At 38.6% G+C, this 18,740-nt stretch overlaps 2 protein-coding genes across 2 annotated transcripts in view; one reads left to right on the top strand and one right to left on the bottom strand.

Annotated features, from left to right (window-relative positions):
- cenpp (centromere protein P) overlaps positions 1–18,740 on the top strand; it is an 85,866-nt gene that overhangs the window by 3,970 nt on the left and 63,156 nt on the right. Inside the window, exon 6 of the mRNA XM_069678978.1 lies at positions 4,185–4,281. Within this exon, the coding sequence (XP_069535079.1) occupies positions 4,185–4,281 (97 nt within the window). The remainder of the gene's footprint in view (positions 1–4,184; positions 4,282–18,740) is intronic.
- Positions 6,628–15,802, bottom strand: ogna (osteoglycin, paralog a). Its single transcript, XM_069678209.1, has 6 exons — positions 15,647–15,802; positions 12,488–12,560; positions 11,543–11,707; positions 9,686–9,888; positions 9,182–9,274; positions 6,628–9,094 (listed from the first exon to the last, which is right to left on the bottom strand). The coding sequence occupies exons 1-6, from the start codon at positions 15,800–15,802 to the stop codon at positions 8,924–8,926; spliced, it is 861 nt and encodes a 286-aa protein (XP_069534310.1). The 3' UTR covers positions 6,628–8,923.

Genomic DNA, 18,740 nt, shown 5'->3' on the forward strand with positions numbered 1-18,740 from the left:
TCAGGTCACAGTGGATCACAGGTTAATCTCTATCAATAGTTATATTGTTTATATGAGGGCAGAATCTGTAAGCAAAGGAGAAGAGTGTATGAAGCGCTCTGGTTTTGGAATCACATATTTAGCTATGACATACGCAGTTGATAAAATGTCCACATGTCCGCATACTTTTGACCAAGTAGTTTATTTACATGGGTCTGCAGCCAGAGGAGCGGTTTGTCCAACAGAAGTTTATCAGATGGGAATCAGCTATCAGATGTTCTGTGATTGTGTGTTTGGACTGAAGCCGAGTGGCTAATCAGTTTGTCTTTTATTTATACTGACTGTCTGCAGAGTCCAATTCCAGCTACATGTTTAATACTGGACATTATTCCTGTCAGGAAGGAGCTGTTGGTCAACGTGACTGTTTATTTAAGCAGAAAAAGATGTCAAACTGTTAACGGCTGAACTAATCCAGCTGAGCTTCGTCACTCACACATCCACTCTCTCTCACCCTGTCTGCTACAACGAGCCTTTCTCACGGCAGACATTTTGGATTTGTTTAGACTGCAGGCAAATCAGATTTATTTTTCAAACAGAGCTTTAAGACAACCTGTCTGCACTGGTATCTGCAAGTGATCTGACCAGATTTCTGTGTCTGGACGTCAGCAACCCATCTGTATGGCTTGCTGTGTTAAAGAAATATGTATGCGTCACCCACTACGCATGCTGGGGATGCTGCTTTATAACACAAAGGCTTGAGCAATGGAGATCAATCAGGTCACCCTCCCAACAATTGTGAGTCACGGTGCAGAACGAGTGAAAGAGGAGTTGGGAGTGATGCAAGCATCCAAACTGTGACGCACCTGTAGAAGTCAGATTTGAATGGAATTTTAAACCACCTGGAAATGTGGCTTGATTCCAATTAGCAAAAACATCATTGCTTTGGGTTTATTGCTGTCCACATGTCTTAAATCAATGACGATACCATATGTGTATACCAAAAACATGTATTTGGGCTGGCAGTCCGGCCATTGACATTTCAAACACATGTGTAACTAATTACATTCATGATGTCTGCATACCATTTAGGTGTGCTGGCTTACTGGAAGACCTACCTGTAAATGGAGCACAGCCATCATTTATATTAGTTACACCTGTTATTTTCCCAAAAATATCTGCTGTGAATCTGGTCAGGTTGAGATATACTCAGTGATGTCTGGAACTGAAGCCACGATTTCTTTTCTGCAAGGTTCTTCTTGCACTGCAGGAAAAAACAATTCAGCACATAATCTCTATTTGAACTTTAATCTGAAATTTGAAATAGAGGTTAAGCTCTGTTTGACCTTTAGTTGATTCTAAAACCTGGCTTGGAAAAATAAGCTTTTTCTCACTTTGGTCAGGTCACTGATTAAAAAAAACAAAAACTATTCACCCTGAAATGATCTGATTAAAGTCAAGATTCACAGTGTAAAAGTACTAAAGGCCACGTCTTGAACTCCATTGGGTAACGTAACTATAATATCCTGTATCTTTTATTTAGTGCGTGTCCTCTTTGTAAATTATTGTTATTTTTGTTAATGCCAAGTGTCGGAAACTAGTGAGCAATGCTGAACAGATTATCGTGATATCATGATGAACCATCTGTTAACTGGAGAAGAACGTAAACAAGCACAATACTTATCTTTGACATTGCTGAAAGGCCAGCTCTGGAACGTCTTTGGTGTTATGGGTAAACATAATAAACATGGCAGTAAAACACGGAAGGTCCCGCACAAGATATAAAGTGCTCTTTCCAATAATGAAAACACAACAACTCATATTTTCAGCTCATTATCAACAAAAACTACACTTATACATATTATATTGCATTTCCATATGAACACCATAAATCTTACAAAACGATCCTTTAAAATGTGTTGTAGTTGTATTCATGTGCTCAGGAGCCTTTTCTATCGTGATCACCACAGTCGGCCAGACAGGGTCTGTTCTATCTGTGGATCCGCACTATAGAGTAGGAGTCTGATTTGCTTTATATCTGCGGTCCAACCACATCTGGATTGTATGGTCCAGTCTGCAGAATCTGGCAAACAACAGATGGAAAAATACTGAAGATAATGATTCTGACACACTGCTGCCTTGTCCAAGCCTGTGTGTGTGTTACAGAGAGGGAGACAGTCACAGTTTTACGGCCAAACACAGACAGATAATCTTTGTTAAATCAAGCTGGTATGAACTGTTAAAGATAATAACTGACTTTGTGATTTTATTGGTTATCCAGCACACATATGTTGTTTCCACATCTGTCCCCCTGAAGTGGTTTCTGAACTTTGTTAGTATTCACTGTAAGACTGTAGCTGTACAAGCTGCAAAGTAAAAGCAGCAGTGCAGTTCAGCTTCTGTCCATGTCAGTGTCTCACAAAAAGGGTCCAGTCACAGTGCTGCTATGTGGGCACCCATATTTTATCCGTCCTTGCAGTCAGACTCATTGTATATTTGTATTTTTGTAAAACATTGTTGTTCATCTTTGGAATGGAGCAGGTTGGAAATAGCTCCCTGGTTAAGAGCTGTGTGAATGAGCCATTAATAGCTTCATTTAGCAGAATTGTTCTCATGAACAAACATGAATTTGATAAATAAAGTCTATGGTGACATATCCATTTAGATGCTGTTTTTGAATATGTGTGTCAAAGTGACCAACTTGACCAAAAAGGGATGCAGATCCAAGTGTCCCTATTATCAGGTCTTGGAACTCGCATAAAGTGCTGTGATGTTTTTTCCACTGTTTTCTGCAAACATATACTGTTTCTTTGGGATGATGAACTGACGCCACTAAAACTTTCCAAGGCAACAAATCTCATTAGAGTTACAACCTGACAGGACATTTGCATTTATAACCAGTATTTTTTAATTGGTCCAACACTGAAGATATAATCTAACTGCATCATTCATAACCAATCATGACCAAATTGGTCCATTAAAAAAATATCAAACCAAGGATAAGTCTCCCTCGCTCTTTGTAATTTTGGTAGTGCTCCAGTATATGGGAGGGTGCTGCCATGTTTCCTACAGCTCTGTGTGGAATAACAGTCGTCTGGAAACTTCACCCGGCTGCCGTCTAGCCCCGGGCCCCCACGGAAAACTCTGGAAAGCCTTTCAAAGAATGTCCCAGGCTCACTCAGACTGAGGGAACCAGACCAAAACAAAGACTTATGCCATTGTGATATACAGCATACAGTATATAAGGAAGCACAAATTTCAACATACAAAGGTGGAACGTTTAATATTGGTGATATAAAACGTTTTGCTTTTAGAAGGTAGATTATTTATAATACGTCATCACTAAGTCAGTTCAATCAAACCAATTTCAAGAGCTTGCAGTTCGTGTTTTGCTTCGAGTGAGTTCAAATTCTTCGTTTTCCCCTTTTCTGGTTTTCTTTGAGTTATCAAGCAGTATCCATAATCAGTCAAGATAAATTGTTATGAAATTTTGTACATTCATTTTTTATCAATGTACCCGAATGACTTTGGTGATAACCAGACCGTCCCACTAGCAGTACCAGTACGTTGAATTTTTGTCCAATACTTAGGTTTCTAACCAAGTACCTGCAAAGCTAATGGCATACCCCTCAACCTCTGGTGTATTTGTTGAACATTATACCGGCTAACAGCAAATTGGAAACAAGTCATTGCAAACATGTTAACATGCTCACGTTAGCATGAAGATAAAAGCACCACTGTCCTTAAGAACAGCCTTATTGAGTTACTCGTGTGGCTGTGGCCTGGTGTGTCTGTGGCCTGGTGTGGCTGTGGACTGGTGTGGCTGTGGCCTGGTGTGGCTGTGGACTGGGGAGGCTGTGGACTGGTGTGGCTGTGGCCTGGTGTGGCTGTGGCCTGGTGTGGCTGTGGCCTCGTGTGGCTGTGGACTGGTGTGGCTGTGGACTCATGTGGCTGTGGATTCTTGCGTCTGTGGACTTGTGCGGCTAGCACGTTAGATTGAATTGATTTTCACTTTTATGTTATAATCCCTCCAGCTGTCTACACAGGCCACATAACGGCCAGCAGCTCCCAAAAATAAGAACCTAATCTCCTGCTACTGTGCTGCTCACGCTACCTCCTGTGCTGACACAGTGTTTGACTTTTTTATGACTATAAACCTGTGAACATTAAGAGGCTACAGCTGAGACCTCTCATTAATGTCATTTCAGTGTGGAGGAAAAAAGCGATCTTCTGCTGTTCTTCAGGAGTCTCAGAACATTTTCAGACAGATGTGAAGAAAGATACAGGACCTTTGAGCACTTCCAGGTAAGTGAAGACACACCTGCAATTGAGCAGCCTTCAAACTGGCAGCATTACACACCTGTCGTCCATGGTTTTTAATTACTGTGTGTAGCTGAGACGTGAACAATTATTTGTTCCTCACAATTTGTATTTCCGTAACCGACTCGTGATTGGCCGGGCTGGTCTTTATTCCTTTGCAGTGGGTTTACACAGTCAATCACAGTGATGTGAAACATAGCACTTTTCTGGCCCATTGAGGTGGTCAGAGCTTTTCTTCAGTTGTTTGTGTATGAGGAACACTGTGTACACTGTATAATGAAATTACTTTGGCAACTCTCCAATAAAATACAAAGTGTAGACTTAAATATAGAATATAAAAAAATATGTTATGTTTATGTTAAGATTCCATCCAATCCAATAATTGTTTTCTAGGGTTTAATATCCATGCAGATTTTACATTATATCCTTCTTACCTTTGCCAGTATTGCAGCGAAGTTTGCCCTAAATTTCTTCAGTTTACTTTCTTGCAGAAAATATTCTTTGAAAGTTAAACGATAACTCTGTGTCAGCTCTGAGTCAATGATGAAGACACAATGACACCACTTTTTCCAGGGGCTTTCATTTGTGAACTGCTTATATTCAGGCTGATGAAGAGTAGAAAAAATGAGGTTACTGCAGTGGGTGTGAATTACTGTGGGCATGTTAAATGTCAGGGTGTGACTTTTTTGAAGTGGTAACAGTTTAATGTCAAATAGTAAATCAAGCTGTAGAAGCAATATGGAACCCATTCTCCAGTTTACTAGAAGAATTTAAAGTTCTGCCAAGTTGGCCGGGCTTAAAGAGGATTAACCCACATTTTCCATACTGGACTGTGTGCAACTCTTATTTTGCTTTAGTGTAATTTTCTGAAGGGTTATTATGGGGGGAAAAAATCATTCCCTTTGTAACTATTCTGATGTAATGTGGGCAGTGTCTTGCGTGCTGATTTCCATATTTAATTACTCACAGACATAAACATGTATTTACAGGAATAAACAAATAAAGACACAACAGAAAGAATTCACATATGATCTAGGCTAGGAATCTTAAGATTTTGGTTGCTGGCAGACGACTACATTAACCAGCAAATTACTGAGGGACTGCAGGACTGCAAATGATGTTTGGCTAAGTAGCAGTTACAAACCACAGACATTTACAAGAACGCGGCCAGCCACTGATTGGCATTTCTTCGTTGTGCAAACATTAGTATTAAATGTCTCTCCACACAGACAATCAAGCAAGCTCAAACGCTTGAAGTCAGTCATGGGAATTGGCAGTTAGTGTTTTTGTTTTTCTAGCGATGTGACTTACAGACGGTGATATCACATCTTCATTTCAAGACTGTGCAAGGACAAATAGCCGAACAATGGCCCTTAAATTAACCATAAATTTTCCATTTTCCTTAAATGTATAATAACATTGTTTGCTGAAAGTAACTGAGTGGGACATTTTATTGGGGTACAATTTAATGGGGAAATCGATTTTGATTAAACACTTGTATTACTGCTGAAGCGGCACCAAACGTCCTTTCCCCCATCAGAGTCCTCTGATTCTGACATTGGAATTTGTTCCTCCATTGCTGCTGCAATTAAGTGCTGAAAATAAACCAGTGATACACCATTATCACTGTCTTGTATTCTAGTTAGAGTGGAATCATTTTCTACTGTTATGTGTATTGAACATTTCTCCCTCAGGAGCTGCTAACTGGGTTTGGGATATAATATTGTTAAAATTGTATGTGGGCTGGAGTTTTGTTATCCTTTGACCACAAGAAAAGCTGGTCAAGTTCAAACACTTTGTTTAAGTGTATTATATTGGGCAAGTTTCTGATGCTGGTGAAGATTGTTCACCATGACAACTTTAACAACTTAAAAAAAAACTGTAATCTTTTCTTCATTGACAAATCTAACAACGACTTCACAAACAACTTCGCTTCAAACCTTATGCTAGCTGTAAATACCTGTGTTCTTGAATAAAAGAGCATAACCATGGCAACTGCAAGGTGCAAAGTTGTCTTCTATGAATTAATAATAAGACAAACCATTCATTTATCACAATTCAGGATACGTCAAAGTCAAGTAAAGAATGTAAACACAGTAACGCATAATGTGGCCTAGTCACATGAAACCTCTTTCTACATTTGTGATGATGCTGTTAACGGATGTAAACCTGTGATAAAATCTAAAGAGCAAGCGCCATAACCACTTCCAAAACTCCCTGTTTGAAGAATAGTCCCAGTATTTTCTCTGCCAGTACCTTTACTTTAGGCTAAATGTAAAAACACTATCCCTTACTTGAGATGTTGACTCCAACAATGATTCCAAACACATGTTAATTAAAAAAGTTAACTTTATTTAAATATCTAAAAAAAACAAAAAAACAGCCATGTCACTTACACATCTTCCTGTACACCACTCTCTTATTCACATCAGTAATAATTTCTAAAGTAGTTCTTATTACTGGAAGAGAAGAGCTAGAGACACAAGCAAGAAATGAAATGAAATGAAAGGCATACAAAATAACAAGGAGTTACTTTCACATTACTATAGTTCATAGATACATTGCTCCCCAGTTAACTTCAACTAGACTCTATAAATTAGAAAATAGTGACAGCGAAGTCACAAAATGCATAACAAAGCCTTCATTTGGACAAGTCTACATGGTCATTGTCCTTATGGAAAGGGAGTTTAAATGGAATAATTAAAGAGAAATTAATTCACACAATGGCAAAATCCACAGTGCTGTGTTCAGGTCCATTCATTTTCTGAGACAACACTAAATGAGAAAAGTATTTACAGACTATTCCTGCTGGCATAACAAGACAATCTAATGGCTATCAGCTGCCTGAGACAGCTGGGATCAATTGTCTGACATGCAATAAATCTCAAGACAACATACAATTAGTGTTATGAGAAATGTAACAAAAATGCTCACAGGATATTTTCCATTAAGTGCCATTTCAGAAATGTTTTTTACTGTCATGTGACAAGGTTCAGTTTGACAAAGTAATTTCATGTCAACATATTGATATCAATTTTTCCTATTGTATGGCTGAACTTAAATCTTGTTTGTATGATACTGTAGCTTGTACAGTATCTTACATTACAGTACAGTATCTGTACAGTACAATATGAGAGAAGACAAGGACAGGACATCAAATATGATGACTGCAAAAAATACTTGGATTGGAATGTGGTTAACTCACAAATATCCAAAAACATTGTTGGTTTCTATTTCATTCAGTGGTGACAGTATGTTAGACAAGACTTCTATTTTCCAAACTTTTATTATTTTTCCAATGAGGTAGCCTCAAAGCCTAAATTTCACAAACTCATTTTTATACGTTTTTGTGTGGAAATTCTTAAATGAAGCATGCAACAGCATTTATACACATAATGAAAAACTGCACTTAAGTCATGCATTCTCGCAATGACGTCCTTTCAAAGTAAATTCCTCACAGCCAACAATGTGCATGATGAAAACTGGCTTTGCGAGGCCAGAAATAATGTTGGTCTGTTAAAAGCACCCATTAAACAATAACTTGTTGTATAATAAAATATTTTTGTTAATTTAATGTAAAACTTCAAAATGAGAGATTTTACACTATAACAAGGTCCTCGTTTTGGTCAGATGGCTACTTAGTAACAATATAGTAACAAATTCTTCTATTTGAGAATTCTTTTCCCAAAAGGTTTGAAGACATTGTCCTATGAGGTTTCAAGCCTATTCTACAGGTAGTTCTAAAAAAGCTTGTTGGATTGTGGCTGGTCCAACACAGTTTTTGTAGTTTGATTAATCTAGGTAGTGAAGTGTCAGGTCAAAATGAAACAAAAAGTTAGACTGTCGTAGAGATCTTGACGCTTCTCCATTTATGGGGTTTCACATGATCTACTGGCATTACGTCACGTGTTGACAGGACAATCACAAGTCACCTCACCTGTAGTGTCCTGTGAGTAGTTAGCCAAAACCTTTGGTATTTGTCACTTACTGTCCTATTTACAAAACTTCACTATGCTTCAAAAAAGTGCTTGTAAAAATCTATCAACAGTATGTAAAACAACCTTTCTAGTAGAGTAATCAAATAAAGTTTTGGAAAGTTTTCTTTGAAAACAATCTGACAAACATGTCCACATTATGCAGTGATTGGCCAAGTGCGTGGGGATGTGTAAGTGGGCGAGGTTTGAAATCATTTCTCAAGCTCCTCCATCACCATTGCATACCAGAATAAATGCCTTTGAGCATTGACTGTCTGAAAGAGTCAGTTTTATCCCTGTTTGTACTTATCAACATGCTAAGACATGCCATTCATGTAAATGTGACTCTCAACAACATTTTAACCTTAAGCAAATGTTTAAATGCCCTTAACTCCAAAACATTAAAAAGGACCGCATACGACCGGAATAGAAAAACACCTTCAGCTCTACACCCTCAGTCCAGTGAGTGGTTTCATTTAGACCTGACAATGTTACAATCTGTTTGTAGGTTTGCTGAAGTAAAAACATTGACACCTTTATCCCCACCATGGGACCAGAGCCCAAAAATCCAGAACTTCACACTATCCCTCAGCTCTGTTGTTGGAAAACTGCTCCACCAGAAACAAAAGGGATACAGTAAAGTTTCTGCCTGCTCAGCGGTACCGTCCGACTGGCAGTATCTTCATACAGGTAAAGCTGTCAGGGTACTTAGACAGTATCACAGGATTGCCATCCATACGGACCTCATTGAGGCTTGGTCGTAGGTAGTAGGTGTCATTTGAACGGCAGAAGGTGTTGATGTTGACGTCAGTGATGTTGTTGTTCTAGAGGAAATGAAAACATTGTTGAGAAAAAAACTTGTACCTAAATTAGAAGTCAATGTATTCAGGCTTATTTTAGCAGATACAAACCTGTAAATGTAAGGTCCTGACACTGTCAGGTATGTGTGGAACAGCTTCCAGCTGATTGTTTGCCAGCAACAGGGTGACCAGCTTGGCCATTTTCTATTGGGGAAACAAATTCACATATGGAGACCCAGTAGCAACTAATGTGGGTGTATATGGCAGTGAGAAAATATAGTCTCAATTTAATCCTTACTGGAATAGTTTTCTATACGATGTTATACAGTCAGTAACTTATTTTTATTAACAGTATTATTTAATATGTTGTATTATATTTGCCAAAAAAGGCCTTGCCAAAGGGTTTGGACAGCCTGCCATCATCATTAGCATTACATTGCTTAGTAGAGATTTCTTTTTGAAATTTGTTCTGTTCTGTTGTATCCCTTCAAAGATCAATGATAGACAAAAATTGCTGTTCATTATTTAAACATGCCTTGATTTGCCTTATTCTTATGTTCTTACATACGGTCGGGATAATCCCAATTGAAAAGGTTTGGAGTGATGATTGTGTACCTTGAAAGCGTTAACTTTGACACCCTTGGTTTTTAGGAAGTTGTAGTTGGCGTTGAATGATGTGAGTTTGGCAGGGAGGATAGGAAGTTTGACTAGTCTGTTCTCAGCCAGAGACAATTCTTCCAGCAGTGTTAGCTTAGAGAATGCCCCATCGTCAATCTCTGAGATCAGGTTTCCAGTCAGGTCAATCCTCTTCAGAGTCACTGTTGATAAAGGGTTAAAAAACAAAACAATTATTTGTCTCTTTGTAGCTAAATTTACCTCCTAAATCTATAGTCAGAAGCTGACCTCTGCTGTCAGACCTCATAGCAGGGTATCTAAAAGGACACAGTGGCACATATGTCACATTAGTGTTCACATATTATGTTAATTGTGAGCAGCGACATAATCAGAAAGTCTTATTCAAGAAATGTAATTAGTTTTACACTGTTTACTACAACATCTCATACTATTATGATAACGAAACGCAGTTATAGTGAGACAGCAAAGTAACTACCTACAACAAGAGGCAAATACCTGAAAACTGCTGTTTGGTGGGATGCTCAACCAACATGGTAAAGATCCCTGAACTACATTTTTATAAGCATCCAAACGGAAAAAAATGCTTTGAAGTAGATCAAGTTGATACAGCAATACAGTGTAAGGCATCAGTAGGAAGAATGAGAAAACTGCTGGGTCCTGACACCCAGTTATTTTGCCACACAGACTGTATAGTTATAGGTTGATTAGCCATGAAAAGCCTGGATGGAATAAACTGTTTTAAGCTAGCTACAGGCATTTTGTAAGCATTTGAGCTGTAGGCTGCCTATTGTGGCTCTGCTTTTGTCCCTCCAGTGGACTTGGTTTTCAGACTATGACAAGTCCCTCTCTGTTGCTGTTGTTCCATTGAAAGAAGTACTGCAGTGATTCATTTTTGCACTTTCATAAAGTCGGGGTCTGAAGATACACTGTGTGAAAACATGTCAATATCTGCGCACTAAAGGCCACATATTCTGGTTTTAGTAAACACTAGATAACGAACTATCGGACTACTGAATAAGGGCCTGATCAGACAGCGCGTTTGCAGACTGTAAAACGCCTTTTTTGTTGAAACCTACGGTTTAAAAAAAGAGCAGCTCGCTGTTGTTAAGGCAACCACTGAATCATGAGCTGTAATTAACCTAACCATTATATTGTAAACTGACAGAAGACCCGCCTCTCCTTTCATCCGATTGGACAATGAGAAAAAATGCCCATGACATTGGGCGCTTTTCTCCTTTGAGTTGAAGTTTTTTCAACGTGAGGCGCTCAGAGCGTTTCCTCAAAAACGCGAGGCACACAGAGCGGAAAAATGTGAGGCGCTCTGTAACGCGCAAAAAGCTTCCCTCTCATTGAAAACGACTACAAAAAAGCCGCCCCCTGTCCGATCTGTGTGATCGGGCCCTAATGCAGTTCAATAGTTTAATAGTGTCTTCATTTGACCCTCCAACCTGTTTAGCAACCATGTCTTTTGAACTGTACACCTGAGTTTATTACGCAGACTTTCTCTGCGGTTAAAAACTGATGACCATTATGACATCATCATGAGTAAGGCATCATACAACTCCTTTTACTAGTGGTCCAGGATGAACCATTACTAGTAAACTGGTCTTCACCTGTGAACGTTTTGGATTATTTATCTAGCAATTTTGTATAGATAATACAATATACAGAATAAGCTTTATAAAATTTTAGTTTGTTTGTAAATGTCTAATCAAACAACTACACAGAAAATCTGACATCTGACAGAGCATTCACTGCCAATTTTCAGTTTCCTGTCTTCAACAGACAAACTTGCTGGAGAAAACAGGTAGTGATAAAGAACGTTTCCAGACTTACAGATGTCGGCAAAGTCTTTGTTGCTGATCTTTTTGATCTTGTTGAAGCGGGCGTACAGGTAGGCCGTCTCTTTAGGCAGGGCTGGAACACTGGTCATGTCTGGAGTGACCTCCTCACAATACACTGAACCAGTCAGGCACACACACAGCAGGCATGTGGGCAGGTCTGTAACACAGAGGCATCACAGAAAACATCAAAACATCATCTATTCTACTTTTAGATACCTCTGATTCATTACTGTTCCACCTTCACAGTCAAATACCAAATCTCACCTTTTTACGTTGTTTCCCTCTTTAAACCTCTTTTTGAGATTTCGGTGGTTACTTGCGTTTTAGGGCCTGATGGTCGACCAAATGTTCGTCAATCAAAAGAGTCCTTGTCAGCCAAGTTTTTATTGGTTGGGTAGTTGCATGCTCAGTCTCAGTTGCTGATTTTTCGGACACATTCAGAATCATTCCCACTTTTGGTGTAACCATTGTCGTTAGCAGGCAGCTTGCTTTGTGCATATCCTGTGAATTGCATCATTTATAAGGTTTTTTCTTTTTCTGTCATGTAGTATAGTGTTAACAATATTAAACTCTATTTTTCAGTTTTGGAAATCATTTTCCGACCCCTCATAAATCTGCAACTGCTAGTCGACTATTAAACTAATGACGAAAAGTTGACCAGGAAACTCTTTAGTTGGAGGCAGCCTACTTATTTTTAATATGCAAACATGGTTAATTCCAGTTCCTGTCACCCTAACTCCTGAAGGAACAGGTTCCCTTTAAGCTAAAGTTTGTCTTTGAGTGGCTTTGCCAGACTTTCAAACCACGGACTGGTTAAGTCAAAGCAACTTAAAACAATTGGACAGAGGTTTTAAACATTAACTTTACCTTTAATTTAAATTCTGTGCTCTTGTGTGTATGACCAGGTGGACTCTTAGTTACCAGATCTTTCTCTTACCAGATGGATCATTTCCCTCTGGAATTGGGCTGTCATCAGGGTCAGCAGGCTCATCAGCAAGAGGCAGGGCCCTCTGCAGGAGGAAGCAAATCATGTTAATGTACCAGCAAACTCTATTGCTATAGCAGTATTTTTTTTCCATACAAAAGCAGTTGAACAATATTAATAACAATAGTATTTTAAAGCACATAAACATGTATCTCACAGTTATAACTTTTAATTTATGGTTTTAGGTGTCAATCCTTTAAAATGTTAGGTTCTGGTTTGAAACATCTGCAGCTCTTTTGGTTCAGCATCAACAGTGAGAATAGGCTTCTTTGTTGCCAGGTCTTGTGGGAGTGTTATGCTGACACAGAGCAGGGACAGCAGGGAAACCCACATGTCAAAGAAACAGGAAATAACTTTGAGTTCCCAATCTCCTTTCTAAAACGTCTCTGGCGGATCTGGATGAATATAGAGAGTAACAGTTTGATTGTTTCCCCTTTTATTTGTAGAATACAATGCCTACAATAGTGGAGATTGTGATGATATTAAGTCTTACTGCTAATAATTGAACAGTGAAGATAGTCACTAAATGTGTGAGGTTAGTAATTTGGGAAAAGAAGGACATTCTTTTAGTGTGTATTAGATTAAGTCCAGGTGGAAAGTGGGATGGCAAACACCTCTTTGTTCCAAAAAGAAGAGTCTGTGATCGTGAGGGTGAGATTAAGTTTTAAGCTTCAAATACAAGAAGATGAAATATTGTCCAGGAAGTCCAGTTTGGGAAACATACTGAAGGGATTTTAGTTTTCCGTTTATATTGCTATTGGCCAGAATTGTTCAACTCTGGCCAATAAATATTGCAATAATCACTTAATCCTCTGTTTCAGAATCTCTGGGTGATCAGTCATCTGCCAGGAATTTGTACTTGGATGTATTCAGTTGGGCCAGTGCTGTGTTTTCATAAGAAGATTTACTTTATTAATCCAAGAGGGGTAATTCAATTACATTTTTCACTCTTTTATTAAAAACATGCGACACACACATAAGCCCGAAATGCACACATGCACAAACAGGACCCTATGCACATGCATTAATGGAGAGATTTTGGAGCAGTTATGGGATCCAGTGCCTTGCTCAAGTTTCCCAGGAAATTAACTGACACCTCTCTAGCTATCAGTCCAAATTTCCATGCTTGGTCCATGCCGGGACTTGAACCGGCCACCGTCTGGTGCCAAGTCCCTACAGACTGAGATATGGTCTACCCCATTTTATTGGATGATGTGTCTGCAAATATAAGGTGTATATGCTGTGTTGCTTTGACAACACATTCTAGCTGGACCTCTGCTATGCCAATACAACCTTGAATTATTGCACATTTTTGCTGTTGTTTTGAACAAAGACATTGTTCAGAGCCCTCATTATCAACAACTGGCATTTATTCTAAGGTTTTACTGTATTAGCTGACAGAGCCTTCTGTAGCAGTCCGCATTATCTTCCACAGCTGGCTAATGACTAAACTGCATGCATTAAAAATGTTACTTTTTTAAATTTTTCTTGATGACTTTAATTTCCAGGAGTTGCTGGCTCTGCTGTTTGACACCGTTTTCCCTGATAGTCAGCTGTTTGTGGATAAGTAACCAAACAACGCCAATACATTTTCAGATGGCTCTTTGCCGTTCATGTCCAGGCTCTGTGTTGGAAGTGTTTTATTGTCATGCTATCATATAAGAGCAAATAAGAACCCATTGGTTTGAAGGTTTTCTGCACTTTTGGTCCCTGACCTAAGAAGCCTTTAGACCTTTGAAGGTTGTGATGAATTTAATCCTTCAGCCTCAGAGATGTTGTGGACGGTTGCTGGCAAATTAAAATCCTTCAAAGTTTTTGGCTGGGTGTCCTAGACCAGCAATAACACATTTGCATCTAAAGCCCATGGATCTGATCTCCATTTTTGCTACCAAAAAGCATCATTGCAAACATTCAACCAATAAAAGAATCTGCTACCAGTAAACTAATTGTTAATGAAAGTTCTTGCCCTACTTTATCATTGCTGTATTGGCTGGGTAGTTTAGCTTAAAACAATCAAGAGCCAGTAGGGTCCCCCTTACTAGCTGTATACAGTTAAAGTATCCCTGAGGAAAATACCAACCCCTCTGCTGAATTGACTTACTGGCATCCATCCACTATTAAAGGGGACTGAAGATTTAGAACTTAGCCCAAATGAAGCTTGTGGTTAAACTGAAGTTGCACAAGGTATGTGGCTTGTCTCTGAAGGGTCTGGCAGGGATGGAGGTTTGTATGAAAAACAGCTGGTCCCAACTTAAGCCTATACTCATTAAAACTAAAGTTAAAATAGCAATAGCAATAGCAATAGCAGTCTACTTTCTCTGGATGGTTTGTTGTTTTTTTATCTTCCTGCAAGTGTTTCCCAAAGATTGAAACAAACCAGCCTTGGTTTTAGTTTGTCCAAATATTTCTTGCAGAGGTTAGTGTGGTTAGTAGAGGATTAGTGTGGTTGATTCAGGGTTTGGTTTGTCTGCTGGAAGAGAGGGTTTGACACTGCAAGGTGTTTGTGTGTGTGTGTATGGGACAGAGAGAGAGAGAGAGAGTGTTGGAGTGAGTGTTGAAACTGTGAGGTGAATTAATTATCATCTGTTATAGACAGATGGTGAAGTTAAGTGCTGAAAGTTTCTATCATTAGCAAGCAAAAGAAAACAAATTAACTGACTAAACCGTGAAGTGGATTATTCGCCTTTTGAATAATATAATTATACTATAAAACATGAAATAATAATATTTGATAACTTATCTTTCTGTTAGCAGAAACTTCTCTTGTGGGACAAAGTTTGTGTTTTCATATCAAGATCTGTTTCGGTGGTCATATTTGTCATATTTTTGATATTGTGGAACATTTTTCCCCCATTAAATAATATATACAATATTGCATTTTTAATTGCATACTCATCACCTTTATGAATAATCTTAAATAACTAAACAAAAGTGAAAACACAAGTTCGGTTTTGTCTTCTTAAGTCATTTTGCAAGTTTAAAAAACAAGACTTGCTGACATTTCAGTACTGTAAAAATGGATTAAAGCTTTAACAAGTCAGTATGATTCAAAGTATATTTTATATACATGCATTTGAAATTTTTGCATGATGTAATTACTGAATTTCTTACCCTAGCCCTCCTTGATTTCAAATGGTCACTGAAGTATCCATTCGGCTCTCTGCCAGGTAGAGATCCAGGTATCAGCTGTGAGTCCTGGTCAGAGCTCTTGGCCGAGGCTGCCATAAGCCAAGGCACCAGCACACAGGTGAATAAGAAAGCCTTCATGCTGTTCAAAGCAGTGTGACGCCGACACACCAGCCTGCTTTAAGCCTGGGTTTGGGTCAGCAGCTGCTCTCCGCTACGAGCCCCTGTTGGGATGTGTCAAATGACTGTATTTAAAGGCTGAACCAGTAGCTTCCAGCAGACTGTTAAAGCTGAATTTATAGAGCAGAGCACTTAACCCTTCCCTGACCACCCAGTGGTGAGAGAGAGACAAGACACAGACAGGGTGTTCTAAAAGAGGCAATTCTGGAAAAAGAGAGAATAAAGTGGCCATGTTTTTTTTTTAATGTCCTTTATGTGTGTACAAGAAAAATGTGCACAACAGAAACTGCAGAGAAAGCAGAAACATTGAAAGTTAACAACCACACTGAGTGTGTTTTGTCAAGAGGAATGTTTGTGGTCTCTGCTTAGCCATTCAATACTGACTCATAATAACTAACCTATCTTTACCATTAGGCTGGACGTATGTTTTTTTTTTCTCAGTCATTCATCAGACAGCCAATTGAGTAGCCATAAGGCAGACATTGATTATGGGCTGAAATGTATGTGATTTCTTTGGACCGACGAATAGCCAACTCTGCTTGACTTTCTGGACAACTCCTCTTAGAGTGTCCAATGTCTCAGGTTTGGGTTAATGTTGTGCAGTGCTTTTAATTCTTTATTGACCAAGGTGGAGTTTATTAAGAACACCGAGAATTTCTCGAGAAAGGAGGTTCAAGAGGGCCTTGAATAAGTATTGGATTGAAATGTTAGTTCACACCCTCCGCCACCATCTTTTAAGCATACAATGAGGGAATACAAATTTTTAAAGGGTGGTGTTCATCCCTCCAGTAGAGGGAGAATTTATGCGGATGAGAAGTGAAGCTGTTGTAGTTGGTTATGATGGACCAACACTCTACTAACACAATGTATTATAGGTTTTTCTCTTTCTTACTGTTATGAGTATAAGGGAATTTTAATAGGCACTCTTAAGTCTTTTTTTATTGACACGATTACCCATGAAAGTTTCAGGATTGATTCTTTGTATATAAAGCTCAGTCTTGTTTAGATTAGGTTGTTGCGTCAGAATGAAAGCCCAAATCTGTGTTTCTGAAATGACGTGCTTTATCTAAACCAAATGAGGATTCTTTTCTTGAGACTGGAGCTATGACAGCCCCTCCAGCAACAGCCTTTGGTTTCCTTATTGCTTCCTTCCTGACGTTGAGGTGTCTTGAATGAGAATGAACTTCAGAGGCTCTTCTTTTTTGAACATTTGTGAGCAATTGTACAACAGTGTCACAGTTTGTCCAGTCTTCGCATTGAGTTTTGTTTAATGGGTGGTCAGATATGAAGTAGTGACAGGCAGAATCTACAACTGTCAACACTTCCTTGCGGTACTTAATTATTGGTAAGTGTTTCTGATTCGGCAGTTCCTTAGTATTTATAAGCTAAAGGACAAACAGTGCTGCCATCTGTATTTTTGTTGAATAAGAAAACACATTTTCATATCTTTCCATGTCTATAAGCCAAATTATGGAAAGCAGTGTCAAGAGTATTGATAAGTATCAGTATTAATAGGCAGTATCGGTATAAACCAGAATCAATTCAACCTAACCCCTACTTTGTTCGTCAGTTATGTGAATTTCAGGCGTCTCTTTAAATAAAATGATTGCTGACTTTTCTTGAAGTTGCTGGTTGTGTTCCTTATCTCTGGAGCATGTATACTGCAAATGGAAATGAGCACACAGTCTTGTACCATGCCAGATGTAGAAGTACATCATGTGTGTTGAGATTTCTAATCTGCAAACATTTTTTTGTCACTTTTAAATCTAGTTGTCCTGGGCCTTCATAGTTTATAGGAACATCTACCAAGATGCTACCAATTATTCATGTCTTTAATTTTGATGGTTGCAGTTCATTGTTGTATTCCTGTGACCTGTACGTTCAATGCCTGTGACAAAATAAGTAAAGAAAGTTAAAACACTTAACTTTAAATTTCTGACTTGATTATATTATAATTTTTTCCATATTGATCAACAACCATATTTATCACAATATAGATTTTGATGCTTCCGGTTTGAAGAGTATCCTTATAATAGCAGAGGCTAAAAGAAACCAGACATTTCATTTGTTAAACTTGAGGGTATAATTTATTAACATGGGCTATTCTTGCCCATTACACTCTTAAGGTTGTAGTGATGTATCCTTTTGAATAAAGCTATCAAGTTGAAAATCAGTGGGCATGTACTACAGCCTGTGCTTCTCATGCATGCAAACAACTGCAGGCTAACTAGCTGTTGCTGCTGTATCTGTTGTGTGAAAGGCTTTTAAAGTCGAGTTGAAATGAAAAATGTCATTTTAATCCTTTTCGATCACATCCCCGGTAATATTGTGCATCTATTTGACAATATAGGCCAAACAAATACAGACAATCCATTTCTTCATATTCTTATATCAAAATACGATCATTTTTTCTTCCTGTAAAACAAAATACCACGTGTGCTTACGTAAGCTAGGACCAACCAATTTCAACCAATAATATCATGACATCCACCTGTCAATCAATCTGCAACATTTAGCCTCAGAGCACCAAGAACGCTCGGTCAGTTAGCGTGATACGGAAGCTAGATACTCTCGAAATGCCGTTTCATCTCGACTTTAAATGTCCAAAGGTTATCAATGTAAATGTTACGGTAATCCCCTTTTGACATTGTTCTATAACCAAGCCATGCTTGTTTATGATTTGTCTAATGCGAAATTTGCTCATTCAGAGTCATTTTTCAAGTATAAATGTCTAATTCCTAAAATGTCGTTCCTAATTTAGCTCTTCGTTAGCGTTCCTAACAAAGCTCGTCATTAGAAGGCTTGTCTTTGGTCACAAACTGTGATTGTGGTTATACAGAATCTGAGAAGACATGGTTCAACATAGCAGTGCTGGTCCGAGATTAACACAAAAAAAGTT

The sequence above is a fragment of the Semicossyphus pulcher genome, unplaced genomic scaffold, assembly GCF_022749685.1.
Source record: "Semicossyphus pulcher isolate SPU_LCO1_2020_fin unplaced genomic scaffold, fSemPul1.0.p SCAF_3, whole genome shotgun sequence".
NCBI lineage: Eukaryota > Metazoa > Chordata > Actinopteri > Labriformes > Labridae > Semicossyphus > Semicossyphus pulcher.

What these genes read in the sequence shown, in the direction of transcription:
- ogna (XM_069678209.1), bottom strand. Translation starts at nt 15,802, where the DNA reads ATGAAGGCTTTCTTATTCACCTGTGTGCTGGTGCCTTGGCTTATGGCA. An exon ending in AGAGGGAAATGATCCATCTG is followed by an intron (nt 11,708 to 12,487) that starts GTAAGAGAAAGA and finishes TCTGTGTTACAG; the next exon opens with ACCTGCCCACATGCCTGCTG. An exon ending in TCAGGACCTTACATTTACAG is followed by an intron (nt 9,095 to 9,181) that starts GTTTGTATCTGC and finishes CATTTCCTCTAG; the next exon opens with AACAACAACATCACTGACGT.